Raw genomic sequence first — 27403 nt, forward strand, 5'->3', positions numbered from 1 at the left:
CTTCTGTCCACCCTCCTCCCAGCGCTCAGACGGCCTCAGCTCACGGCCTTTACCAGGCCAATCCAATCAGCGGCAGGCTCTGGCCGGCCTCACCCCAATCTCCCGCCCCTCGGCCAATCCGCGCCCCCATCCCGCTGCCCGCCCAGCCAACCCCGGGCCTTGAAACCAGCGAGCGAATGGGCGCAGGGCGGCCCTTCAACGCTGACCGCCGGGCCAATTGGGGATTCCGCGTGGCCACAGCGGCAGCCAATCGACATGTAGCGCGGTGCCGCCGCGGAGAGGTCCGGCCCGAATATCCCTCCGCCTTCCTCCCTCCCCCTCTCTCCCTCCCTGCGAGCCGCCGTTAACTCACAGCCTCCCTTCCCTTCTTTCTCCCTCCGCCACCCGAGCACCAGCCGCGCTCTGAGCTGCCCCCGGGGTCCCTCCCCCGCCGTCAGAGGAGCAGCTGCCGCCGCCGCCAGTAGCAAATTAGGAGGGAGGAAAGACGGAAAGGAGGAAGGAAGGGGAGCTGGAGCGACTACCAAGAGGGAGCCGGTGAATGGGCTTGTGGTGACCCCCGCCCCCCACCCCACCCTCCCTACCCACCCGACCCCCAACCCCCATCCCCAGTTAGAGCCGCCGCCCGAGAGGCCGGGCCGTCGTCCTAAGAGGAGTCGCCGCCACCACCTCCGCCATGGAGCTTATCACCATCCTCGAGAAGACCGTGTCTCCCGGTAGGACGCGGGGGCCGGGGGTCGAACTGAGGTGATTGGGTGGGGGGAGGGGAAGCCCTGGCCCCTCTGACCCTGTCCCCTTTCCCACTTTCCTTCCCCCCCAGATCGGCTGGAACTGGAAGCGGCGCAGAAGTTCCTGGAGCGTGCGGCCGTGGAGAACCTGGTGCGTGCCACCCCGCCGTCCCCCATCCCGCCGTCTCCCCATCCCCTGCATGCGGGCCTTCCCGCCCTCCCGGAGGCCCAGGCCTCGGGAACCCACCCCGCCCCATCCCGTCCCCCTCCCCCCCGTCCAACCTAACCCCGCCATCGGGAAGCCGGTGGGTGTGTCCCGCCCCGGGCCCGGCATCTGGCCAATGGCGCGGCGCGCCGGGGTGACTGCCACCCAATCGGCGTGCAGCCTGAGGGCGGCGGTGCAGCAGGAGGGAGAAAGAGGGAGGGAGGGGAGGTTAGGTTGCGCGGCGCTGCGTGTTCAGCAAGGGTGGGGGTGGGGGAGCCGGGCCTAGGGGCCATGTGGAAGCTACGAACCCTGCCGCCCGCCTTATTCGTACCGGGGCCGGCTTCTCCTTCCTGTCCCGTGGCCCCTGTGATTGTTCGCCTACTTCCCAGAGCTCTACCGTTTCCAGTCTCCCTTGGTCTGTGCTCATGGCCAGGCCTGCACCCGAATGCCTCTTAACCCATTTCCGGCAGTGTTTCTCCCTTTTTTGACTGGGTATTTCTCACCCGGGTTTTTGTATTTCCCCCCGCGTACCCCCGAATCAGTAGAGACTAAATCTGCACCCAGATAACAGGCTGAGGCTCATCCTTGAGATCGGGCCTGTTTCCAGAGGAAAGTTCCTCGTTTTTCATATTTTCAAATTTAAAGGGTACAGAACAAATGAATGTTAAGTCCCCTAGAGACTGGATCTCTGTATAAAATTGTGAGATGTATTGGTTGAAACAACCTATGTGCCAGTAATGTTCCTCTTTGGATTCCCTCCTGTTGGGGGGATGGGGAGCAGAGAGAAGGGTGAATGATACTAGACATCTTTTAAAGGTAATAGTTCACTGTAACCAGATGGGTTCTTTTGTGTTACTTAGGCAAAATAACGCAAGAAAAAAAAGTGACAAGGTGTATTTTTATTTTATACAAACTGCCTTTGAATGGTTTTTGGGTTTTTTGTGTTTTGTGGAGTTTTCGTGTTTTTTGTGGGGTTTTTTTGCCTTTCCATGTGTTAGTTTTTACTACTAATCTTTTTATCCTTAATTTTCCATAGAAAAGATTTTTATCCACTAGTATAGACTGATAATATTTCCATTTGGTATATATTCCTCTTTTCTTCTTTTGCTAAATTTGCAAGGAGCCTTTTCTCTTATTCCTAACATTTTATCTTATTCCCAACATTCGTAACATTCTTTAGTGGTATATAATTAATAAAACCTTTAAGAATTATTTCCCACTGTGGTTGGAGGACTTGTTAGTGGTAAACTATCTGCTTTTAGTTTTTCCTGTTAGCTTTTCCATTGGAGAGAGCTTCTTGCAGAGAAGACTAGTGTGTGTTAAAATTTTTAAACCAAATTTTTAAACCAAATTGGGGACCTGAGCAGTACAAAAGATTGAGTATACTTTTCAAGAATCTACAGTAATGTTTAAACAACTCAAGAATAGGAACAACTCAAGGAATTGTTAATAGCACACTTTTAGTGTGTTAACTCTTGCCTATTAAACATGAAGTCATTTTCCTTGACATTTTTATCTTTTCAGTTGCCCCCTATTTCTAAATATTTGTTATCACTTTTCCCTTATAAATCTTTTTTCACTGTTATTTTGCTGAAACACTGAAAACTAAACTAGAGAACACTAGCCTCCTAAGTCTATGTTTTACATTTAGAAGTACTTCCCTCTCTTATAACCTGCTTCCATGAGATCAAAAGCCACCCTGGGTGTCATTCTTTTTGGACCAAGATTTTTTTTAATCTAAATTTTAAAAGTAACAATTTTACTTTCTACCCTGTCATAACATATTCATTTAACAAATACAAATTACTGAGTACCGGGTTTTGTTCTAGGTATGAAGAAGAATCCTCTACCAGATTGTCAAGCTTACTTTAATTCTGGGGGATCTGATGTGAAGATTTGGGCACTCTTAGTTGATGTTGATAGGAAAATCTGTAACTCCTTGTTAAATGCTGAGTCTGTGTGAGAAGATGGATGACTTCCTCATGTACCAAATAACATTTTTATAGGAATCTTGAAGTAGATATTTTGGCATTTTCCGAAATATTATATGTCCTAAAAATTTTAGGTTTTCCCCTGTTTTTTGGTGCTATTCTCAATTGGTAAAATTCCTAAGAGGTATTATTCATTCACATCTTAACAGCCCACTTTCCTTGTGGAACTGTCCAGAGTGCTGGCAAATCCAGGAAACAGTCAGGTTGCCAGAGTTGCAGCTGGTCTACAAATCAAGAATTCTTTGACATCTAAAGATCCAGATATCAAGACACAGTACCAGCAGAGGTGGCTTGCTATTGATGCTAATGCTCGACGGGAAGTCAAAAATTATGTAAGTAGCTTTCATCTCCTTTTGGTCACACTAGCCTGGGGAGTGTCAGTTCTTTGGTCATCTACATGGGAAGGAGCTGACAGTGCAATAGATGTCTGGGATCTAAACTTAACTTGAAGGTAAAAAATGTATTTGATACAAGTCTTCTTTCTCAAACTGTCTTTATCCAAGTGATTTAGAGCTTAGTTAACTAACACTTAGCTCTTGCAGAACTTCTGCTGTAGATAGTTTCATTGTTTGGTGATTTAGGCATGGCACTGTGTGGAGTCAGAAGGGGAATTAAATGATCTCCTGGGCTTTCAAGCCCAAAGAGTTTGTGAAATAAGATTATGACATTAATCATGATTTTATCTACTTAGCAAATAATGAGAAACTTCTAGAGACATCTGGCTTTTTGTCAAGGTGTTTAAAAAGTGAGCTGATGGATTTTTAGTTTTTATTTATTTTTTTGAGGAAAATTGAATGTCACTTGTTACGCTGCGTTATGGAGTTCTTGTGATTTGCTTGGTGAATTAGAAATCCATAATTCTTGCTACAGCAAAGAACTCAGAATATATGGACGTATATGCTTTTTTTTTTTTAATTGGGTTCTTTAGTGGCCTGTGTTACATGGATAAGGCACAGAGAGTAGTAAGTCAAACATCTGTGCAGTCATCAGTTGGTCCTTGGTATTTGAGGAGAAACCAGTGGGGGGATTTCTGCGTCTGTACTTGTGCTAGTGGTGGTTCTGCACATCAATCTTCTGTTTCCTGGTTCTGGGTGTCAGCATTAGGTAAATTAGTGCTCTTTACGGCAGTAACTTCTCTTTCTAATTATGTACCTCCTTCCCTCTTCACTCTTGCATGGAGGAACTCATGACAGGAAACTAGGTTACAAAAGCCAACTTATTTTGAATCTTCTTTGGAATATGTAGAGCTATTTCTGTCCACATTGGGTTTCCTTATATAATAACATTTTAATCCTTCTTTCAGTAATTTGATATAAATGAAGTTTATTCCATTAATCACTGGAAATCTTTTGTTGTTGTTTGTTTGTTTTTGTATTTTGGCCTCGCTGTGTGGCATGCGGCATCTTAGTTCCCCACCCAGGGATTGAACCCATGCCCCTGCAGTGGAAGGGTGGAGTCTTAACCACTGGACCACCAGGGAAGTCCCATAATCACTGGAAATCTTGGTACTTAACTGTATTCATTCAATTTCTCGTTTTCCTCAAATTATACAATAGTAAATGAGAGAAGACATGATTGGAACTGTAGTTGACTTTGGAGGGGGGCACATCAATCTTAACACCAAATTTAAAATTTTTGAGTAAGAATTTGTATAGACATTATTGAGCTTTCATGCATGAAAAAAATAGCAGTTAGCTTGGGTTTTTTTCCCTTTCATAGCACATCTGGTAATACTTTTTCAGTGCTGGTGGTTATTTTTTAAAATGTGGGTCTGGACACAGTTGAGAGCTAATTTCTTACTCCTCTTATTTCTGATAATTGACTATTATCATTAGGGTCACCCCTAGTTTTAAAAAAATAACTTTCAGTAGTCAGGATTTAGACATTTGTAGTCTCTAAATCACCTCAAGTAATATTAATTAATGGTCTTCTAGAAGCAATTTAAAGGAGAAAAGCTAAAGATAGAATGGGATTCACGTATGTACTAGGAGATGGTGCAATACAGTATAAAGGCACCCTGGATTTCTTAGTCAGACTTGGATTCATACCTGTTCAACCCCTGCCCTTTTGGACAATTCATCTCATCCCTGCTCCCTGCCCCCTTCCCCATAACAGTCTTTCTTAAAGTCCAGTCTAGCTCTGGTAGCCCTAGGGAGCAAAACCTTTATTTAGAATCAATCAGAACTGTTATTGGGTAGAGCTGTTGGGAGTGGGCAGGGCTGATGATATACCGTATAAGGGGGAAGGATGAGGATTTCATTATTATTAGCTACAAAGCAGGATACTAAGTGACCTGACCTAGTCAGCAGAGCTGGCCTGAATATCTGGCAGCTACTCTTTGTCCTGCATTCATGCCAGGAACAGTTAACTGTTTGCCTTTTGAGTGGACTGGTGATTCTTAGTGAGTTCATTGACAGAATTAGCTGATCATGGTAATGATTAACCCAGGGTCAGTTGTGGCTTCATTCTTTATCTGTACCTATGCCTTTGCTACTTTCTCACCTTGTGTTGAACACTGAGGTGAGGTATCTGGCTTTGGAGATTCCATTTGGAAGTAGGAGATAATTGGTTTCATTTCTAGCCTCTGGGGCAGTGTTGATTGTGCTGCTGTTGGTATTGAGGCTGGCTGTTTTCCCAACAAGTGGCCTATACTGTATATGCCTTTTCCTACTTTTCTGTATTATAGAAGATTCAGAGACTGATGTAAGAGGTATGCTGGTAGGCAAAATATATTCAAGTAGTATTAAAATTGATATCTTTTGTCTTTTTGTGTGTGTACCCGCGTACAGGTTTTGCAGACTTTGGGCACAGAAACTTACCGGCCTAGTTCTGCCTCGCAGTGTGTGGCTGGTATTGCTTGTGCAGAGATCCCAGTGAACCAATGGCCAGAACTCATTCCTCAGCTGGTGGCCAATGTCACAAACCCCAACAGCACAGAGCACATGAAAGAGTCGACATTGGAAGCTATTGGTTACATTTGCCAAGATATAGTAAGTGCTATATCTAACTTATATACCTCTGATTCCATCTAGTTGTAACATGCATGGTATTAGAATTATTCTTTATCATCATGAAGAAAACCAAGCTATTGCAGAGTGTTTTGAAAGTAGGGCTGCTTTATTTGTTATTTTAGACTTCTATATTTAGATAGTTAATTTATCCTCATATTGCTAAGCATGCCCTAAAGGAAAGAGATTTAAGGTTTACAAACTCAAGATGGAAATCCCTGTATGGAGGGGCATGGATATTCTCTCCTCTCCTTGATCTGATGGCTTTCTGAAGATCCTCAATGTACCAAGGATGCTGTGTTACTTTTTCAGTTACTATTTTACAGAAACAGTTTGCCAGCTTTTGCTGTAGTGGTTTAACCACTGGAGCCACAACACAGTATGTTAAATGCAGCCCTCCTAGGACTGTTGTTGCTGCTGAGGTTACTACTCTTGGTGTCTGTTTTGATATACAGATTTGATGAAGCAAAGAAGTCCACAGCACTTGACCTGGACTTAGACTCCATAGATGTACCCAGGTGTTGATCCTTGGTCCTCAGATGTTCTGAAGCTTTACTTCAGTTGGTACAGATGGCCTGGAAAAAAACACCAGACTGCCATCTCCATTTGCACAGAAGGGGAAAAAAAAAGCCAGCATTACTTCATGCCCAGAGTCATTATGCTAAGAAGCAGAGATGAAGTTGATGAGTTTAACTTGTTTCAGTTCAATTTTGGACTACCAGACCCTGGGATATTTTGCAGGTGGTTTGTCCCTAAATGGAAATGTGTGGGAAAAGATCAGGAAAGTCTCATGATACTCTCTCAAATAGATTTTACAGTTGAAAGGACTGCTGATTAGTCATGAGCTCAATTATTATATTCACTGCACTTCTCTGCTGTTTCAGGACCCAGAGCAGCTACAGGATAAATCCAATGAGATTCTGACTGCCATAATCCAGGGGATGAGGAAAGAAGAGCCTAGTAATAATGTGAAGCTAGCGGCTACTAATGCACTCCTGAACTCACTGGAGTTCACCAAAGCAAACTTTGACAAAGAGGTAAGTGTCTCTTGATTAAAAGGTGTAGGTTCAGAGGGTGAGGCGTGAGAGTTAAATGAAAGTTTTGTTTTGTTTTGTTTTAAGTTTATGACTTAGAAGGTACCATCTTCTTTAGAAGCATTTATTTCCCATCTAGTTAAGATTTGTGTTGTGTGAAACGACCATGGAGTAGGTGTTTGCCATTTCTCATCAGGCTTTTGGGAATAATGTGATCTAAAATGTTTCTAGGTTTAGGTTTTCCCTTTTGCAGTCCAAAGTGTGAGTATGCTTTGGGATTTTTTTTAAAATATGCAAATTGGGCTGTTTCATACTTCCTTAGGAAAGTGCTTTTGAAAATTAATAAATAAAGTTTATTTTGCCTGAAAGTATTTCCCCCTATTATTTATTTGTAGTTGTGTTAAAATGTACAATAAAATGAAGTTTGCCATCTTAACCATTTTTAAGTGTAAAGCTCAGTAGTGTTAAGTATATGCACATTGTTTTGCAACCAATCTCCAGAACTTTTTCATCTTGCAAAACTGAAATTATATTAACTCGCCATTTTCCCCTTTACAATCCCTGGCAACCACCTTTATACTTTCTGATTCTATGAGTTTGTTTATTCTAGACAGTTTATGTTAGTAGAATCATGCAGTATTTGAATTGTCTTTTTGTGACTGGCTTATTTCACTTAGCATAATGTCTTGGATTCATGCATGTTATAGCATGTGTCAGAATTCTCTTTTTAAGGCTGAATAATAATTCCATTATATTCGTTGGTTGATGGGCATTTGTTTTGCTTCCTTCCACCTTGTGACTGTTGTTAATAGTGTTGCTGTATACATGGGTGTACAAATATATCTTTGAGAAGTCGTTTTCAGTTCTTTTGGATATATACCCAGAAGTCGATTGCTGGGTGATATAGTCTGAAAGCATTTTTGCACGTTTGTTGATGCTTTAGTTGGGCTTTTTGCCTTTTCTTGGCCTTAGAGTGGACAAAGTAGGGAGGTCTAAGAAACGAAAGCAAACTGCAATTCTAATTGCTTGGAAAATGTAGTTCATTAGTCTTCTCCTGTATCTTACCACATTTGATCTGGGTTTGTTTGAATTCCCTTAAATTTTATTTTTTTTTATTTTTAATTTTTAAAAAATATTTATTTATTTATTTGGTTGCATCGGGTCTTAGTTGCGGCATGTGGGATATTACTTGCGGCATGTGGGATATTACTTGCGGCATGTGGGATATTACTTGCGGCATGCGTGATCTAGTTCCCTGACCAGGGATTGAAGCTGGGCCCCCTGCATTGGGAGCACGGAGTCTTAGCCACTGGACCACCAGGGAAGTCCCTCTCTTAAATTTTAAATACAAGGAAGGGGGTTTTCCTAATTGTAGGGGGGTTTTTTGTTTTGTTTTAGCCATCTTTATTTCAATCCTGTGACCTACATTTTCCTGTCTGCTTCCTTCCTCAAGTCTTGTTAGTGAAGGTCATTTGGGGGATTAAAAGATTCAGGACCTCCTTAGAGGGCAGGTCATATAGTAGACACTGGGGGCAAACTCTGTAGAGCCTTCATAGTCCCATTACTGTGTCGGGAAAACCTGCTTGATTGGTCCACGGTTGTGTGGGTCCCTGAGGGAGTGAGAGTTTTCTTTGAAGGGATAGTCTAGTAATCTTCATATATGTGGTTTATACTCTTCTCATTTTCTTTATTTTTATTCTTTTGCAGTCCGAAAGGCACTTTATTATGCAGGTGGTCTGTGAAGCCACACAGTGTCCAGATACAAGGGTAAGTGAGAGGTCATGTGAAAAATTTGTCTTCTGTCTTTCCTAGGAAATGCTAACTCTAGCATAGTAGTTTGAAATGTTGGAATCTGGTGACTTCAGAAATAGGTTTGACTAATACTGTTATTAAATAAGAATTTTTCTTCACTGAATTGGAGAAGAGGGAAGAATAGTCCTTGGAAAGCTAACATGATGGAAGTTGTCACCTTCTTTAAAAAGATTTAAGGGAGAAATGGTTTTTGATCAGCCTTGCTGTTGTTTTTTTTTTTTTTCCGCTACGCGGGCCTCTCACTGTTGTGGCCTCTCCCACTGCGGAGCACAGGCTCCGGACGCGCAGGCTCAGCAGCCATGGCTCACGGGCCCAGCCGCTCCGCGGCATGTGGGATCTTCCCAGACTGGGGCACGAACCCACGTCCCCTGCGTCGGCAGGCGGACTCTCAACCACTGCGCCACCAGGGAAGCCCAGCCTTGCTATTTAATTGCTGTAGGTTGTTCAAGCGATTGTTTTCCATTGTAGCCGTTGAAACAGCTTTCCTATTGCAGTAACCTAAACCTTGACCCTTGAAGCCGGTGGGAGTAACATCCAGTCTGAGGGCGTTAGTGAGTTTAGTCCTGCCAGGGGTTCCACAGATATCTTTAAAGTAAAAAAGAAGGAAAAGAAATACACTTCAATTGACACTATAGATTATTAACCCATTTGAGTGAAGTGGTTATTTCCCTTTGTCAGATTGCATTGTTATTAAACTAAATAGTAAACTGTTTAATCCGATGTTTGCAAAAGGTACGAGTGGCTGCCTTACAGAATCTGGTGAAGATAATGTCCTTATATTATCAGTACATGGAGACATATATGGGTCCTGCTCTTTTTGCAGTAAGTATTTTTATTTTATGTAGTTGAGCATAGAGCTGATTGCAAAAGTCCATTATTCTTAGTTGATGTTTCGTCAGTTCTGTAATTATTTAATGTTGTGAAATCAAGGAAATTCCCTGAGTCTGCGTATTAGATTTAAGTTCATCAGCAGTGTGCCAAGAAAACTTGTGCTACCTTTGTACTAATAAGAAGAGTATATTTTAAAAATCTTTTTCCTACCTTTCATTTCAGACCTAGCTTTCATAAATATACATTTTTGAAACTTGAGTATCTGTGATTATAGGAGGGGTCAAACTTGAACCAGCATTTATTTGGGACCTGGGGTGTTGTGTTTTCTCTCTTAAGATCACAATTGAAGCAATGAAAAGTGATATTGATGAGGTGGCCCTACAAGGGATAGAATTCTGGTCCAATGTCTGTGATGAGGAAATGGACTTGGCCATTGAAGCTTCAGAGGTGAGCCTGGGAGAGTCCATGTGGTGGGAGAGCTGTCATTCTGACTGGGCTTTGGGACTTACCTCTTTTGTGGATATTATTTTTCCTCTGGGAGAGCTTTATTGTGACCGGGCTTAGAGGGTATCTCCATTTGTAGAGATTTGGGGTTTTCTGCTAGCCAAAGGCCCTCATGAGGGAGACAGATCAGGAATGAAGCATCTCCTGTTTTTACCAGTCAGGATTTGTTGAAAATACTAGTACTGTGAACACAAGGGGGCAGCAGGAAGTCGCATTTTAACCAGGTGACATCTGATGCTGAATTATTTTCTTTTGGAAGGCCTAATGCAAGCATGGGATGTATAATTGATAGCTTACTAACTCTGGTGAAGGAATTAGATACGGAGAAAGGGGTTAATTCTGCACTCGCAAATTCGAATTCAAGCTTTGTTTCCAACCTTGATTGTCTTTATGTCCTACAAAAAGCACAATCTTTGGCATCTTTATGTAAGCTTCATACATCTCTTCATCCAGAGGTCACTTAGTGAATAAAGAATATAACTCTTAAGGTTGCCTTGGTCCTTTAAGGTAGATTATATGTATGGCCTAAAAGAATCTCATTGAAGTAGCCCAAAAATGAGCGCCTCCAAAGAGCACACACACTGCATGTTACCATGTGCTCCATGTATTTCTGTACAGACCTGTGGGCAGCTCTCACTGTATGCCTTTAGTATCATAGCTTGTTTGCTGCTGTCCAGAATTTGCTTTATGTTTCTCCTCAGGCAGCAGAACAAGGACGGCCCCCTGAGCACACCAGCAAGTTTTATGCCAAGGGAGCACTACAATACCTGGTTCCAATCCTCACACAGACACTAACTAAACAGGTGAGTTACCTTCCAAATCTAGCCAGGTGAGCTGTGAAGCCTTGTTAACGGTTGGTTTGCTGTGGAACAGTTGCCACGAAGGAACTCAGCAACTCTTGAACTAGTTGATGTTCTGTTATAGATGCCTCGGGAAGAGCTGAGCTGGATCAGTAAGATCCTCTAGGCTCTGAGTAGTTTTTGATCAGCCTGACAAAATAACTGTAGCAAGACTTCATGAGGGATGTGGGTTTAATGAGTAAGTAGAGAAATTATCTTATAAGAAGTGTATCTTGGTTGCCATTGTTCCCTTTCAGCTTCATGCATCACAGTTTTTCTTGGTATGGTGTTTGGAAAGATTCTTTCTGTCACCTCATCTCTTCTGGTGCATGTGAAATATTATCAAAGAGCTGGCAGTGCTTTGAGGAAACAACGCTGTAACTTTGAGCACTGCAAAATTTCTTCGTACACAGGAATGTAATTTGTTTTTAGGGAAGTACATGACTCTTAATAGAGCGATCTTGAAAGATAAATAGAGATACACTTAGTTTGAAATGGACTGGGTGTTCCCTTAAATTTTCATCTCATCTTTTAGTTTTACAGTTGTTGTTTTTCTATCTTTGACCTTAGTATTTTCACTTTTGTATATTTTTGTTGTGCTTTTCTCATTTTGGGAACAAATCATTCTTTAGGTATATAATTTTCTGAAGTTGCATAAGCAGCCTACCTTAAATTACTCTGGTGTGAACAGCCACAATAAGAAGGATATACCTTGAATTCTAGTTTCAAGGGAGATCTGAATGGAATGTTTTTTAACTTTTTATTGAAATAATAATTACTAGCACACCAGAACCACACTCCCCACCCCCATCCCCCCAGTGTCTTCTTCCTGGTCATTAACTCCTCCCTCACCTTTAACTGCATAGATTTTGACTGATTTTGAACTTTATATAACTAGAATCAAGTAGCATATATTCTTTTGCCCTGCTTTTTACTTTATGTGTTCAAGATTCATCCTTATTGCATGTAGTTGGAGTTTGTTCATCTCATTGTATAGTGCTAAGAAGTATCTTCCCTCTATCTACATCTTGTTTAACAAAGGCTGTGCTGTGATGAATCTTTGCGGAAGGGATAAAGATATGAAGGTTTTATATTTTATTTACTTCCCCAAAACTTAAGTTGTAATGATATTTGAGAGTAGTCAGAGGACCTTTTGAGTTAAAGTGATTCTTTGAACAAAAACTTAATTAATGCCACATTCTTTCACTAGGATGAAAATGATGATGACGACGACTGGAACCCCTGCAAAGCAGCTGGGGTGTGCCTCATGCTCCTGGCCACCTGCTGTGAAGATGACATTGTCCCGCATGTCCTCCCCTTCATCAAGGAACACATCAAGAACCCTGATTGGCGGTACCGGGATGCAGCAGTGATGGCTTTCGGCTGTATCTTGGAAGGACCAGAGCCCAATCAGCTCAAACCACTAGTTATACAGGTGAAGCTGAGGGAGTTTGTGGGTGGAAAGTGGGATATTTATTGTTTATTTAAACTTTTTGCTTGAAGATTTGCCTTTGTTTTTTTTATTTTTTTGCGGTACGCCGGCCTCTCACTGTTGTGGCCTCTCCCATTGCGGAGCACAGGCTCCGGACGCGCAGGCTCAGCGGCCATGGCTCACGGGCCCAGCGCTCCGCGGCACATGGGATCTTCTTGGACCGGGGCACGAACCCGTGTCCCCTGCATCGGCAGGCGGACTCCCAACCACTGCGCCACCAGGGAAGCCCTTGCCTTTATTTTAAAAACAAAGCTGTAAATAGTTATCCACAAAGATTACTTGTGGATAGCTATTCGCTGTCAATGAGGCATAAAATATATTTCTTTTTTTATTACAAAAATCATATGACTTGAAAAATGCAGAAAAGGCCAAAAAGAAAAAGCTACCTTTAATCCCATTGCCCAGTGATAACAGTGTGCATGTATGTGCAACAGGATGGAGATTTTACTGTACAAATAGTTTTAAAACTTGTTTTTTCACTAAATGCTATATCATAAACAATTTTCCATATTTTTTTTCAATTTATTTTTGGCTGCATTGGGTCTTCGTTGCTGCACGTGGGCTTTCTCTAGTTGTGGTGAGCAGGGGCTACTCTTCGTTGTGGTGCGCGGGCTTCTCATTGCCGTGGCTTCTCCTGTTGTGGTGCATGGGATCTAGGCACGCAGGCTTCAGTAGTTGTGGCGCACGGGCTTAGTTGCTCCGCGATATGTGGGATCTTCCCAGACCAGGGACTGAACCCGTGTCCCCTACATTGGAAGGCGGATTCTCAACCACTGCACCACTAGGGAAGCCCAAGAGTACATTTTAATTGAGCTTAGTGTATATAGACCTCAACCGTTCAGGAATAGCTAAATGCCATCACAGCTTCATCCTGGGATCTCTGCCTGAGTAATTCAATAAAGATTGCTGAAAGTATTCATACCAAACTCTTAATAAAACTGTGTATTGGGATTTGGTGAAGAGAGGAGGACTTTTTCACTTTTCCAGTTACTTTTATTATATTGTTGGATATTTGATAAGCATGTCTTATAAAATGACAAAACCATCTTGATACTTTGAGTTAAATTCCAAACATCAGTATTTCCTCTTCTGAGGTATCAGTCAGCATGAACTTTAATCTTTGTTTTGCTTTGCCAATAACTGTTGTATTTTCAGGCTATGCCCACCTTAATAGAATTAATGAAAGACCCCAGTGTAGTTGTTCGAGACACAACTGCATGGACTGTGGGCAGAATCTGTGAACTGCTTCCCGAAGCTGCCATCAATGATGTCTACTTGACTCCCCTGCTGCAGTGTCTGATTGAGGGCCTCAGTGCTGAACCCAGAGTGGCTTCAAATGTGTGCTGGGTGAGGGATTTTCTTCCTGGTGAGATAAGGAGGTTGGCCAAGCCATTGGCAAGGAAGTAGGAGGTGTGGGAGAGAAATGGGTCTACCTCACTAGAAGGCTTTTTCTGAATAGCATCTCCTTTCTAATTTCTTCAATTAAAATGTGGGGGAGATGTGAGCTGCATGACCCAGTGGGAACTGTTGTCTCATGGTGACTGGTTCCCGAGCCATTTAGAAGAGTCATGTTAAGCCAGCGGGAAAACTATCTGGACTTGGGTTTTTTTCTTCAGTTGCTTGGGGACAAGGAATTTTGATTAAGGTAGAGAGTTGCTGGCCATGAAAAGTAACCATTGCTGAGAAGGGGGTATGAGGGAAGGAAGGTAGGCAGCTCAGTGTTGAGTCAGTATAGGCTGAATGTAGTTTGTTAGGGACCTTTGGGGTTTGGGGGAGGAAGGTAAAATAAGGAAGGAGTGGGACAAAGAGGCTTTCTGTGAATGGAAAGAGAAGAAATGAAGTGGCAGGCATTCGTGGTAGGTGAAAATACTCTGCTGCTTAGAGAGTTGTGTGTAGATTATTAGGCAGCAGAAACAAAATATAAAGAAACATACGTACATACATATGTTTATTTAATTTTAAGGGTAGCTGTACATGTTAAGTTGTCTTGAGATGACCTGGATAGGAAGAATTGAGGATTCACTGCCATTGGTTTATTCTTAGATCAGTTGGAAAGGAACTCTGCCCAAGGTATCTTAAGGGAAAATGAGGTAATCCTGGAGTGGGATTCTTTTGAAGTTTAATTAATATTTACTCTGTCTGGGTTTAAGGCTTTCTCCAGTCTGGCTGAAGCTGCTTATGAAGCTGCAGATGTAGCTGATGATCAGGAAGAACCAGCTACCTATTGCTTATCTTCTTCTTTTGAACTTATAGTTCAGAAGCTCTTGGAGACCACAGACAGGTAACTGATACTACACAGAAATGAGTGAAATGAGTGGTGTCTTTGCATCCAACTCCTTTTGCCTCTTGTGTAGGGACTGTTTAACCTAATCATAGAAACATTGCAATAGGAGAAATTAAAAGAATCCTGTTCTAGATTGTTTAAATAAGAGTGAGGAAAGAAATGTAGACTTTCGACTACCTTAGAATTGTACGGTTTATAACTAAGGTCAGAAAATAATCTCATTTCTCTACAGGTAGAGAGTAGTTGACCTAGAGAGGTGCCTTCATTTTGCAGTGTCTACAGTTAATAGGAGTATTTGATTATGGTATAAGAGAAATAGTAGCTCTCATTATGAATTTAGTTGCCATACCAGATTACTAAACACCATTTATGATATTGGGTGAGGAACTTGGCATTAAATACAGTTGTTTTATAAATGACCTTTGGAAATGTAGTTTGAAGGGGTTATAAGTTGGGGACAACCTTTAATTATTGTGATTTTGTGTAAGCTATACTTAAAGCCATGCTCAAAAGAAACCATTAGGAAGAGGGCTGGATATCAGTTCTTCATGCTTAACTAGTTCATTTCTTCATCTCGCAGATGAATGAAGACAATTGATATATCTTTTTTTTTTTTTTTTTTTTTTTCTGACCACCCCACGTGGCTTGTGGGATCTTAGTTCCCCGACCAGGGGTTGAACCCCAGGTCCTTGGCAGTGAGAGTACGGAGTCCTAACCGCTGGACCGCCAGGGAATTCCCAAGTTGTCTTTTTCATAGCTACTTGTGCAGCCTCTTCAATTATCCACATGGGTTCTTCAGCATTTTTAACTATTTTTCCTACAATTTTAGCCCATTTCCAAAAGGGCCATTCTAAAGTTTAAACAGGTCTGGAAACCATATTGAACGTAGTCATTGGCTCAGAGATTGAAAATTTGGTTCCAGGCTGTATTGTGTTTGCCAAACTCAGATCAAGTCTGCAACCATATCGGTTTCTGGGTTATTTTCAGTGAGAGAGTTTCTATATTATAATGACTTCTCTGTCCTTTCTCAGTTAAGGCTTTACGATTTTTGCTGTCTGTTCCTTACAGACCTGATGGACACCAGAACAACCTGAGGAGTTCTGCGTATGAATCTCTGATGGAAATTGTGAAAAACAGTGCCAAGGATTGTTACCCTGCAGTTCAGAAAACGACTCTAGTCATCATGGAACGACTACAGCAGGTGCTCCAGATGGAGGTGAGACTGAGGGCGTTCCTGGTTCCTGGTGGGAAGGGTGTGGTACTTAACACAGAGCTCTAGTTTCAAGACTGTTCTCTTTTTTTCAGTGCTTAAGCATATATGTTCTCAGAAAGATATAAGGCTTATACAAAAATTGTTGCAACTTAAAATTGTATTGTTTGCTACAGTTTATTCATACATGTGTAACACCATGTACGTATATAAGCTTATTTACTTTCCTGCATTAGCACCAGTAAAGATTATTTAGTGGTCCTGGCAAACCCAGCAAAAATGGAAGCATTGAGGGAGTTTAAAGCCCTTTCAGAAGGTGTTTATTCAGAACATGATCTTCTTTTTCTTGTAGTCGCATATCCAGAGCACATCGGATAGGATCCAGTTCAATGACCTTCAGTCTTTACTCTGCGCAACTCTTCAGGTATGATGGTGCCTTATCACTTAATAGCTCCAGGGAAGAGAATCATCTCAGGATGACAAGTTCATGTACACACAGAACTCTGAAGATGATGTTATAGATGATGGTGGTCAGAAGCTCTTCTCAAAAGGCCTTAGTCTGATTGATTAGGAGAGTAATTTCCCATTTTCCTTTCTTGTCTGTCCGTAAAAATGAGGTTTGTCTTTTGTACAGTGTAGGGAAGGAAACTACTCCATTTGTGATGGTCCTCCCAGCTGTGCAGCTATTTTGTATTAGCAACTTTTAGTCTGGTTTTCATTGGGTTGTCCAAGTGTAGCCCAGTCAGATTTGGTTCCCAGCTATGGTTCACTGAGCTAAAAATACAGCCTTGTGTTTTTACCATCATCTTTTGAAACAATTGCTGTTGGAAACTTTATTATAATTTATAGTATTTGGTGTTCACAGTAGACTTTTTCTGAGGAGAGACTGGGAAAATTAAACTGTTAACTCCTTGCTCGTGACTGGAGTCATGGCGTGGCTGAGGAGCTATTCCCTTTTTTATCCAAGAACAGGAAAACCTTGGAACTTGTCTAGTGCTTAGGTGGGTACTAGGTTTTAGAATTGAGTGATGCTGACTAGGTCATCTTACCTATGACTCCGTTCTCTTTTTTACTCCAAACTTTATTTTTTAAAACATGACTGTTAAGAGGTCTTTCCTGATCCAGTAACATTAGTTGAAACAAATTAAAGGGTAGGGAGGGAGGTTTGACGAATATTGAATTGGGAAAAGTCAGATGGGTTTCAGTTTATCGAGACAGTTTCTTGACCATCATCTGTAAATGGGTTAGGCTATAGAAAGGGTTGCTCTTTTGTTTTATGAGTAAGAACTCTAATATGACGTGTCCTTATTCAAAGCTGAAATAATTTAACTGCCATTCCAGTACAACTAGATTATGGAGGCTGCTGACAAGGATTTGTCAGACTTAAATAAAACACAGAGGAGATGACTTTTTGCACTATGGAAGATCATCTTGTATTTGTTCTGAATTGGGAAATAGATGAGATATTTAAATGTATGTTTCATTGTAGATGATTTGCACTGTCAAAACTTCTGAGCATAAAAAGCCTTCCCCCCCCCCAAAAAAAAAAAAAAGAATTCTAGGGACTTAATTGATTTAAAAAAAAAAAGTATGGTGTTCTGATTGAAGGGTTTGGAATCAACAGATTCTGAACTCTTATTCATTTCACAGAATGTTCTCCGGAAAGTGCAACATCAAGATGCTTTGCAGATCTCTGATGTGGTCATGGCTTCCCTGTTAAGGATGTTCCAAAGCACAGCTGGGTCTGGGGGAGTGCAAGAGGATGCCCTAATGGCAGTTAGCACACTGGTGGAAGGTCAGTGAGCCAAAATTGGGCAGGGAATGTCTTTAGAATGCAAGAGTATCAATGGCCATGAAGAATTTTTGACTGCAAAAAAGCATAGTCCCGTCTTCTCACTTATTGGGGTATTGAGTCAGTTCAGAGCTGGATTGAACATAAGTGTAAATTTGTGTATAACTGCCTTGCCACTCTCCTTGAAGTGAATGGGGAGCCAATTTGCAACTCAGATTGGCAACCTTTCTGGGGGTGGAGGGAACTGTTACCTACCTCAAATTCATCAGGTTCTTCTTTCCCCTAAAGTCTACTTGCTTTATTGAGGTTTGGCTCCTGTAAAGCATGGAGGAAGTAAAGGTTTCTATTTTCTTTCCTGGCACTTGGTGCCTTCTGGTTTGGGTTGTAATGCTTTGGATTCAGGTTGACGCAATATGGTGCCTGGTATGGAATGGAATGAAACATCGAGTTCTAGGAATTAATTGATTTTCTGGGTGTTACATGTCTAACTATGCAGAATTGCTTTGGGGAAGCCATATCTGACTTAAGGCTCCTTGAAAGGCCATTAAAAGCACATTAAAGAGCACTTCAGAAACCTGGAATGCTTCTTCAGTGGTGGTTTGTAAGGTGTGTTTTTTTTTTTTTAAGAATTATTTATTTATTTATTTATTTTATTGGCTGCGTTGGGTCTTCGTTGTTGCACGTGGGCCCCTCCCCAGCTGCGGCAAGCGGGGGCCAGTCCTCGCTGCGGCGTGGGCTTCCCACTGCAATGGCCTCTCCTGCTTCAGAGCACGGGCTCTGCAGTGAGGCGCGTAGGCCCAGCAGCTGTGGCTCACGGGCCCAGCCACTTCATGGCATGTGGGATCCTCCCGGACCAGGGCCCAAACCCATGTCCCCCGCACTGGCAGGCAGATTCCCAGCCACTGCGCCACCAGGGAAGCCCTGTAAGGTGTATTATTAAGGCAGACCCATTTCTAGCATAAGGAGCCTATGTGCAACTGGTCTGGCAACATGTGATTACCCTGGCAGGGCACAGAAGTTGATTTTGGTTCCTGGAGTGGCTGATTTGGATATGAAACCCAGACAGCTTTTCTTGACTGGCTTATTAAGTCCTTGATGGAATTGGCTAGAGACCAAGCTGGCTTCCAGGAGTTCCCTGGTGGTCTCAGGTTCAATCCCTGGTTGGAACTGAGATCCCACAAGCTGCCCGGCGAGGCCAAAAAAATAGCTGGCTTCCAAAGAGGACATGTTATAATCAGATGAAGAGGTGGACAAGAGGCAATATCACTAGCTCAGGCAATTCATAATTAACCTTGGCATTCCTTGAGGGCCATACCACTTGGTAGTTTCAGCCAGAGTGAAATCCCACTCTTTGGAGATTTGGCATTATCTCCAGGGTATAAGAGTTAGGCCCTTTTAGCAGTTATGAATTTGGCTTGTCCAAGGCAGCCCTAAGTCTTTGTGATAGAATCTGTAATTAACTCACATTCTACCTAACTTTTGACTGGAGTGCATACATTTTGGGAGAGCTAGGATGGTTATTTTTGTTCTCTTCTGTGATATCCTGTGGTGCTAATAGTTTGTTTCTTTACAGTGTTGGGTGGTGAATTCTTAAAGTACATGGAGGCCTTTAAACCCTTCCTGGGCATTGGATTGAAAAATTATGCTGAGTACCAGGTAAGCTGTGCTCTTCACAATAATACATTTATATTCTCATTTATACTTGGTAGTCATTGTAGTACAAAAGTCTGGATCCTGTAGCCCAGGTAGTATTTCCCTGTGTATCACCCCAAGGGTTGAGCTACTTTGTTGCCCTGAGTGTCTGAACTAGAAATAGTCAGTGAAGGACAGGATATTAGACACATCAGAGTAGCACCCTAAGAAGGAGTTTTGTTTTGTTTTGTTTTCAGTAAACCATCCGCCTCTGCCACCACCATCCCTGGTGAATATTGTCTTTTCTGTCCTTTCTTAATGATAGATTAGATAGTCCTAGTTCTCTTCCTGCCATATTGGTTGTTAAAAAATGAACTAATGTGAGAGAGGAAGGGTCTTTTCTTCTTTGACTCTAGGTTCAAGTGATAAAGGACCAGTAGCTAGGTAAAAAATCATGCCTTACCCCTGCAGGCAGCCTTTTCTGTTCTAGAGGTCATTTTCTTGATTCTTGGCAGGTTTGTTTGGCAGCTGTGGGCTTAGTGGGAGACTTATGCCGTGCCCTGCAATCCAACATCTTACCTTTCTGTGATGAGGTGATGCAGCTCTTACTGGAGAACTTGGGGGTGAGTGTCTATACACACAATCTAATTTACCATTGGTTAGAAAGATAGTTAAACATCAAGATCCGTGACAGGGAATGTATATGTCCCAGAATGTTGGCTGTGGGCTTATGAAGGGAATTGTTCATTTTCGCAAGATGATTCTAACCTAAGAATGTGAAGTTAATTAAAGGAACGCATGGTCAATGCATGGAACTTGAGTGGGGCAGGTGGGGACCAGTAAAGTACAAAGGAAAAGTAAATATATAATCTATCTAGAGGTAAGCATTGCTAATTTTTGTGTATGTTCCTTAAGGTCTATACCAGACATATCAGTAGTTGGTTATTTTAAAAAGCTTTTTGAATCTTTGGACAGAACTAAATTTTTTTTTTTCTCCTTGTCAGAATGAAAATGTCCACAGGTCTGTGAAGCCACAGATTCTGTCAGTGTTTGGTGATATTGCCCTTGCTATTGGTGGAGAGTTTAAAAAATATCTAGAGGTTGTATTGAATACTCTTCAGCAGGCCTCCCAAGCCCAGGTGGACAAGGTAAGTTTAAAGCTATCTTTAAGTCCAGCCCTGACTGGAGGAGCAGGACTTTTGACAAATATACAACTAAAGGCCATCGATATGATGGAGATTCTGTTCTTTTTCTCTTACAGTCAGACTATGACATGGTGGATTATCTGAATGAGCTAAGGGAAGGCTGCTTGGAAGCCTATACTGGAATTGTCCAGGGATTGAAGGGAGACCAGGAGAACGTACACCGTTGAGTATACAACCCAGTTGACTTAGTCCAGTGTGCACTTAGCCAAATGGGCTGTGTGTTCATTGTGTAGTTTACTTGTAAACTAACACCTATTGCTTAAAAGAAGAGGAGAAGGAGGAACAGTGCTCTAATGAAGGGAGTAGCTTTGAGGGAGGATACAGACTCTTCTGATCCCTGCTTCTTCAGCTACCTTGCTTCACATTTCTTGAGCATTGCAAGGGATGGGATCCAGCAAGGCTGTTGCTGCTGTTTGCATATGTGCCAACACTGAGTGGGAGTTCCCTAACCCCCACCATGCATCTGAATTGAAGGATTGGGGGCATTAGATTTCCTCTATCAACTGATGTTTTTGTTATTGATTGGGGAAATATTTGTACTTCACTCCTTTGATATTACAGGCTTAGAGGAAAGGTTCCATTTGTGTTTCTACAGATATATATATCTGCTTATAAGAATAGGAGTATCTGCCTCTTCTGTTGACTTGAAGAATGACATCTTAATCTGAGGAAGAACAATTTGGTATAACTGTATGCAACTAGTTCTCCAGCCCAAAACCTGCCTGATGGGAGTAGAGTATTTGGGAATTTTGAAACAGGGTGTAAACAGGGTATAGTCCTGCCAAATGTGGGACAACCTCATCAGACCTCTTTCTTTTATAGCGGATGTGATGCTGGTACAACCCAGAGTAGAATTTATTCTGTCTTTCATTGACCACATTGCTGGAGATGAGGATCATACAGACGGAGTAGTGGCTTGTGCTGCTGGACTGATCGGGTAGGTTATACCCTGCTTCTGATAGCTGAATAGAATGTGTCCGGAAAATGAGAAGACGTGTAGTGAAGAATATTGAGAGTAGCCTGGATGGCAATTACCCACCTTTTTGGTACAGAGGGGATTTCTTTCTTTAATAGAACCCATCATGTCCTGTTTTGAGTTCTCAGATAATAATTCATTCCAGAATTTAGCTCTAATCTCATTTCAGACCCTCCAGATTTCTGATTTCTCCCCACCAAACTCTTATGAAGTGAGCTCTCAGAGATTATAGAAGCAGCATCAGATCTATGTCCATCCCCTATTCTGATGTTGGTCAACAAATTGCCTCTGTTTAGCCTCCTCTACTGAGGGTTTCTGAGGTATCATTAGAAGAAAGAACATTGGTTTTGAGCAGCTCAAAGACCTGGAGTCTAGTTCTCATTTTACCATGAATTAGCTGTGGAACCTTGGGTAAGTTATTCTACTTTTTTAGACCTCATTTTTTTAATCTGTTGAGGGCAGGTGTTAGACTTACTTATCTTTAAATTTTCTTCCAGCTTTAAAAAGTAGGTAAATACCAAGAAACCCATAGCTAGCTTAGCACTGGTTCGGAAGGTTCTAAACAAGATCTTGTTGTAGGGCCAGGAGCCCATTTTCAGGTGTGTTTACTTTGCACAGGGACTTGTGTACAGCATTTGGGAAGGATGTACTGAAATTAGTAGAAGCTAGGCCAATGATCCATGAACTGTTAACTGAAGGACGGAGATCGAAGACTAACAAAGCAAAAACCCTTGCTACATGGGCAACAAAAGAACTGAGGAAACTGAAGAACCAAGCTTGGTAAGAGCTTGTCTCCTCTGCCCTCTTTCTTCTTCTTTCTTGGGGAGGAGGTACATTTTCTTTAGACTGTTCTGACAAGGGCTTTCTTTAGGTGTTTTGTACTCTTTCCCATATAGTGCTTCTGAGCCAGGCCTTTGTTCCTCAGCCTTGTACTAGTGGAAGGGTCAGGCAGCCAATCTTTCCTTGAGCCACATTTTTGGTTCCTCATGGTGATAAAGAACAGAAATTACATAACTAGAATTCACTGAAGTCCCCAAATCATTTTGGACCTTAATAAAGTCATCGATAATGGCATTTTCCCAAAATTCTCTTTCTACTCTGTATTTCTTTCCTCATGTTCTTTTATTTCTTTACTGCAGTGCTTTGAGACATTGCTTTCTTTTACAGAAGATATCCAAAGTCGGAGTTGTCTGACCTCTGCTTTGAAATGTAGTTTTAATTTATTTTCCTCTCACTTAGTGAGTTATCTTACACCACAGATCTCAGTAAAATTGGCTATTTTGAGTTTTATCTTTTCAGTTTCCTACCCTTCCTAAGTGCTAATGATTGAAAAGTTGACAAATTCCATTCGGGTCTATAAGCACTTAATTGTAGGAATCAGAGAGGTGTTTGGCTCTACTGGCTATATGGGATTTCAAAAATTGACCTTTTTTCCAATCTGTTTTTAGATCTGTTACCATTGGGATGATAACCTGAGACCCCCACTGGAAATCTCCAATCTTTTGAAAAACCCGGAAGTGAGGAGTGTGCACGGATGCTGAATGTTTGGGAATGAGAGGATGAGTGAGTGAGGCTTGAAAACACACCACATTGAAAATCCTGCCACAGCAGCAGCTGCAGCCATCAACAGCAGCGCTGCTAGTGAGCTAAGTAATCACTGACTTCTTAGAAAACCATAATGTCGGCCATCTTGGAAAAGAGAAAAATGGTGGATTTACTTAAAAAAAAAAAAGAAAGCTCTCTCTTCCCAGGAGAGGCTAGAACTAGCTTTTCTGTCTTTTGGCCGGTGCCGAGTGGAATGACTAGTTTGGGGGAGAGGAGGAGGGACTGGGTTCAGCTGTGGTGCTTTGTTGTAAAAGGCATCCTGGCCTTTGCTACTGATGAGAAAGATGGAGCCTGGGTCTCAAGCCCACCTTTGGTGTACCTTTGCCACGTGGTACTGGTACTGTATGCGTGCTGGCTGAAAGGAGGGTGAGGGATTCTTTACAGTCTGAGAATGAGTGTGTGTGAGTGAGGCGGTATCCACATTCTCAACTTCAAGTCATTGCAGTTTCTTTTTCCCAGAAAAAAAGAGGTTAGGATGTTGCATTTCATGAAACTAACTGAAGTTCTGTCTACTGATGCAGCACAAGAGATATAAGACGAAAAAAAAGGAAAGACGCTCTTAGGTTTTGTTTTTTGGGTTTTTTTCTTTTTTTTTTTTTTTTTTTTAATTCTAGGGAAAACACTGACGAATGGTCAGAGCTCCCACCCTGATCTTTTCATCAAGGCGCCTTTCCTAATAATATGGTTCAACTGTGAATGTAGAAGTGGGGTGGGGGGGGAACTCTGGAGTTAGAGGATATAGAAAAAATAAAAATACAGTTGTTACAAATAAAGAATGCAGACTTCGAAAACAAAAGAAAGCCACAACCCAACAAACCAAAATTTAAATGCTCATAATTGGCAGCACAAAAGAAAAGTTCTCTCCTGACATGTATCTTGGCAGTCTGAACGCCCCCAGAAAATTGTGCCAAAGAGTTTAGAAAACAAACATACCATAAAAGTAAACACAAACAGCAAATTTCAGGTAACTATTTTGGATTGCAAACAAGGATAAATTTAATGTTTAAACAATCTGATAAAATAACCATTTGGAAACTGCTTGGCCTTCTGTTCTCTTTTATTTGATTGATTATAATGCGGTATTGGTCTCTTGCTGCACTTCAAAACCAAGTAATCAAAACAAAGGAATATATATGTGTGTATATATATATACACATATATATATATGCTAGAACTCTTGTGATGAAAATGGCACTTGAAAAAGGTTATATTTTTCCACTGAAGTTGAAGATTAATAAAATGGTGTCAAAACATTCCCCTGGTCACACGCTGTAATATTTTTTTTAAAGTGTGATGTGCTATGATGATAAATCAGACTTAATTATTTTCCCTTTTACAAGGAAACAGGGCACCCTGAATTTTGGTTTTAGACTTTTTCAGCAATAAGGAGGGATGTTGGTAAGCTTTGATCCCCTTTTGGTTCTGCAGTTATTAGGAGTTTTTGCTGGCATTTTGAATATGCTGCTTTCAAAAGCACCAAGAAAGATTTTTAAATTGCTTCCAGGTATTTGGAGGATTAAAAAGACCTTAATTTCCCACTTTCATTTCCATTCTAGCAAAAAATATGGGCTTACATGTTTCTCTTTGCCAACTCCCTGTTCAAGCCTTCCATTCATAAGCGGGATTGGCTCAGTTTTGCCCATCCATACGGCAGCATCTCTAATAGCTCTTGTACAGGGTATCAGATATTGTGCCTTTTGGTGCCAGGTTCAAAGTCAAGTGCCGATCTATGAACCAGTGTACAAAAAAAAAAAATCCAGGTGTTTGAAGGAAAGACACTCCATTGTGAATAAAGAGCTCACACCAGCTCCTGAGCCCTCTGAAGAGACCTGGCCCTATAATGCCTTGTTTAAATTTTAGTTGTTCTTGAGGGAAAGGGTGATATACTAACCATTCCTGATAAGGGTTGGTCAGGGCTTAGGGAGGGGGCAGGAATATTGGGGAGAAAAAAAAATCTGATCATTCCTCAGTGCTACCCATTTCTGTCCTGTGTGGGCTGCTTAGCTAGACAGCAGGAGAATAAAGTACACCGAGAACCATAATGAAAACAAAACCCGTGTGTTTTGTCATGTTTTGTTCCAGGGAAGCAGTTGACAAGTGCTGTTATTAATGCTTTCTCCCAGATCCACTCAGTGATGGAGAGGAGGAAAATGGGCTGGTTGGACTGTGGTCTTGGTGCCTCGCAGTTACTCTGCACTGGTTATGCATTTATTACCCTCTTTTCTAGTTACCTTTGGCTAGTGGGTCTTCCCACTAGGTATTTGTCCTTAATTGTACCACCTAAGGCAAATGGATGCAAAATGCATTCTGCCCACTCACTGTCTGGGCCTTCCCCACTCTAGTCTTGGCACATTCCTTCAAGAATGTAGTTACTGTCTGGTAAGATGGCAGTGCAAATGTGAAGAAAATAGGCATCGGACTAGGCTTTGGTTTGCCACAAGTGGCAGCTGCCTATATCAATTACAATTACATTTATTAATTTTGCTTTTCATTTTCCCAGTTCCTCTTAGCTCCCCTGTTGAAACGTTGAGATTTTGGCTGTCAGAGGCAACTGCAACATTGCCTTACGGACTTGTGGAGGAGGGGAACTGCTCAGTGTAGTGTTTTCATTTTCAGAACCAAGTAATCTAGTCACTCATATATAAGAAATGTGTCAGTCCAACTTTAAGAAAAACATCCAAATCCAAGCTCCATCATCAGATTTTGACAGCATCTTGGATTTTGAAACAACTTCAGTCTGTAATTGGCATTCAGAATGCCCTTGGCATGCCAGTCTGTGATGGCAGTAAAGACCTGTTAAAACACTTGAGCCCAACTTTATTAACCAAAACTGATAACACCACCTTTATCTTCTAAATAAAGTCCGCTTTATTTTTATTTTCAACATTTTGCCGCTTCATTTTTGGTTCCAGACGGTGTCACCTCCTTGGAGGTGAAATGAGTTGTTTGAAAGAAGCTGGTGCGTGTGGTGATAGATGTGTGAGTTGGGGAGAGGAAGGACACATCTGTCTTAAAAATTAGCTCTACGTAGTACAATGGGATATGAATGAAAGTTTTCTACAAATGAGGTAGTGAAAAATGACTACGTGGAGGAGGTTTCCTGTCCAGAGAGATCTGAAGCTGCTGGAGATTGTCCTCTGTCTTGTGCATATTTTGCAGGCTAATGATCTCGTCTATTTAATGGCTTATCCAAAGGTTGGATTTTTACTTAGTTTGCAGCGTGTATTTAATTTCTGCTTCCACTTTTCCCCCCCTAGAGACTTGTAGAGGATAGAACACTGACTTGAGATTAAGAAACTGGGTCCTTTCCTTCACCCTGCTGTTTATTAGTGCAGCGAGATGCCTGCAGGCTACTTTATGAAAAAATGCACTTTCTTAGTTTATGTTGGGCAAGTAAAATGAGGGCAGACCTTCATTTTCCTACCTTAGCCTCCATGTGGCCTTTCACCATTTCTAATTGCACACCCCTGCAGTAAGGAATTTTTGATCATGCGTACCCCCATGTGTTGATAAATTATATACCTGTACTACTGTACCCATATATTGTGTAACAAGGCACAAAAATAGATAATTAAAAAGCAATTATATGAAAAATAAATATAAATAGGAGTTCTAATATTTTCTTTCTGTACCCAGATTTGGAGATTACTGGGTTATAGAGGGTAACTTGTAATTCTTGACTAGACTGCGTTAAATATTTCTCCATTGAAGGTATACTTAGAGGAAAGAATGGTATTGGTTCATTATCAAATGGTAAGGAAGAACTGCTTCTCCTAAGAATTTTTTTTCCAGCAGCCCTCCAGGTCATTCCCCGTTCCCATATACCCGCCTCCTCAACAAACACTGAAAAAGTACATACAGTACAAGGCTACAGTTCCACCTGGCCTCATCAAGGATTCCAGCTTGACCTGTCTGATGTGAAAAAACAGTAAACACTGAAAAGATTTTATGTTTATTATATCGTAATTCCCACAGCAACCTTAACAGAGTTCTGTATAGGGGAATATATAGGAATGAGGAGCAGAAAGATTAATTTATCAGACCAAGGTCACATGGAGCTCGAATTCAAACCCAGTTCTGTCATACCAAAACCCAAGCTTTCCTCAACATTTGTCCTGGACAGATGCTGTCGGTATCTTAGTAATACAAAACAAGGATCCATGCTGTACATATTTATGCTGTGCCATGCATTTCCTTCACAACACTGTCTAAAGGTATATTTGTTGCTTATTTATTGCCAGTTTTCCCAACTATAATG

General features: G+C 41.6%; 1 protein-coding gene across 1 annotated transcript; it reads left to right on the plus strand.

Annotated features, from left to right (window-relative positions):
• The first annotated feature begins 351 nt into the window (after positions 1 to 351).
• Positions 352 to 26029, plus strand: KPNB1 (karyopherin subunit beta 1). The gene is made up of 22 exons (XM_012537741.3): positions 352 to 713; positions 818 to 876; positions 3071 to 3253; positions 5711 to 5911; positions 6814 to 6966; positions 8671 to 8730; positions 9508 to 9597; positions 9943 to 10053; positions 10812 to 10913; positions 12160 to 12384; positions 13597 to 13788; positions 14592 to 14722; positions 15794 to 15941; positions 16288 to 16359; positions 17586 to 17730; positions 19301 to 19383; positions 19875 to 19982; positions 20364 to 20507; positions 20621 to 20726; positions 21387 to 21501; positions 22159 to 22320; positions 22989 to 26029. Coding segments are annotated over exons 1-22 (2631 nt in total). The 5' UTR covers positions 352 to 673; the 3' UTR covers positions 22990 to 26029.
• Positions 26030 to 27403: the final 1374 nt, after the last annotated feature.

Source organism: Orcinus orca, chromosome 19, assembly GCF_937001465.1.
Source record: "Orcinus orca chromosome 19, mOrcOrc1.1, whole genome shotgun sequence".
NCBI lineage: Eukaryota > Metazoa > Chordata > Mammalia > Artiodactyla > Delphinidae > Orcinus > Orcinus orca.

Coding starts and splice junctions, on each gene's coding strand:
- KPNB1 (XM_012537741.3), top strand. CDS start 674: ATGGAGCTTATCACCATCCTCGAGAAGACCGTGTCTCCCG. Junction 10,054..10,811: donor TGGCCATTGAAGCTTCAGAG/GTGAGCCTGGGA, acceptor GTTTCTCCTCAG/GCAGCAGAACAAGGACGGCC. Junction 12,385..13,596: donor TCAAACCACTAGTTATACAG/GTGAAGCTGAGG, acceptor TTGTATTTTCAG/GCTATGCCCACCTTAATAGA.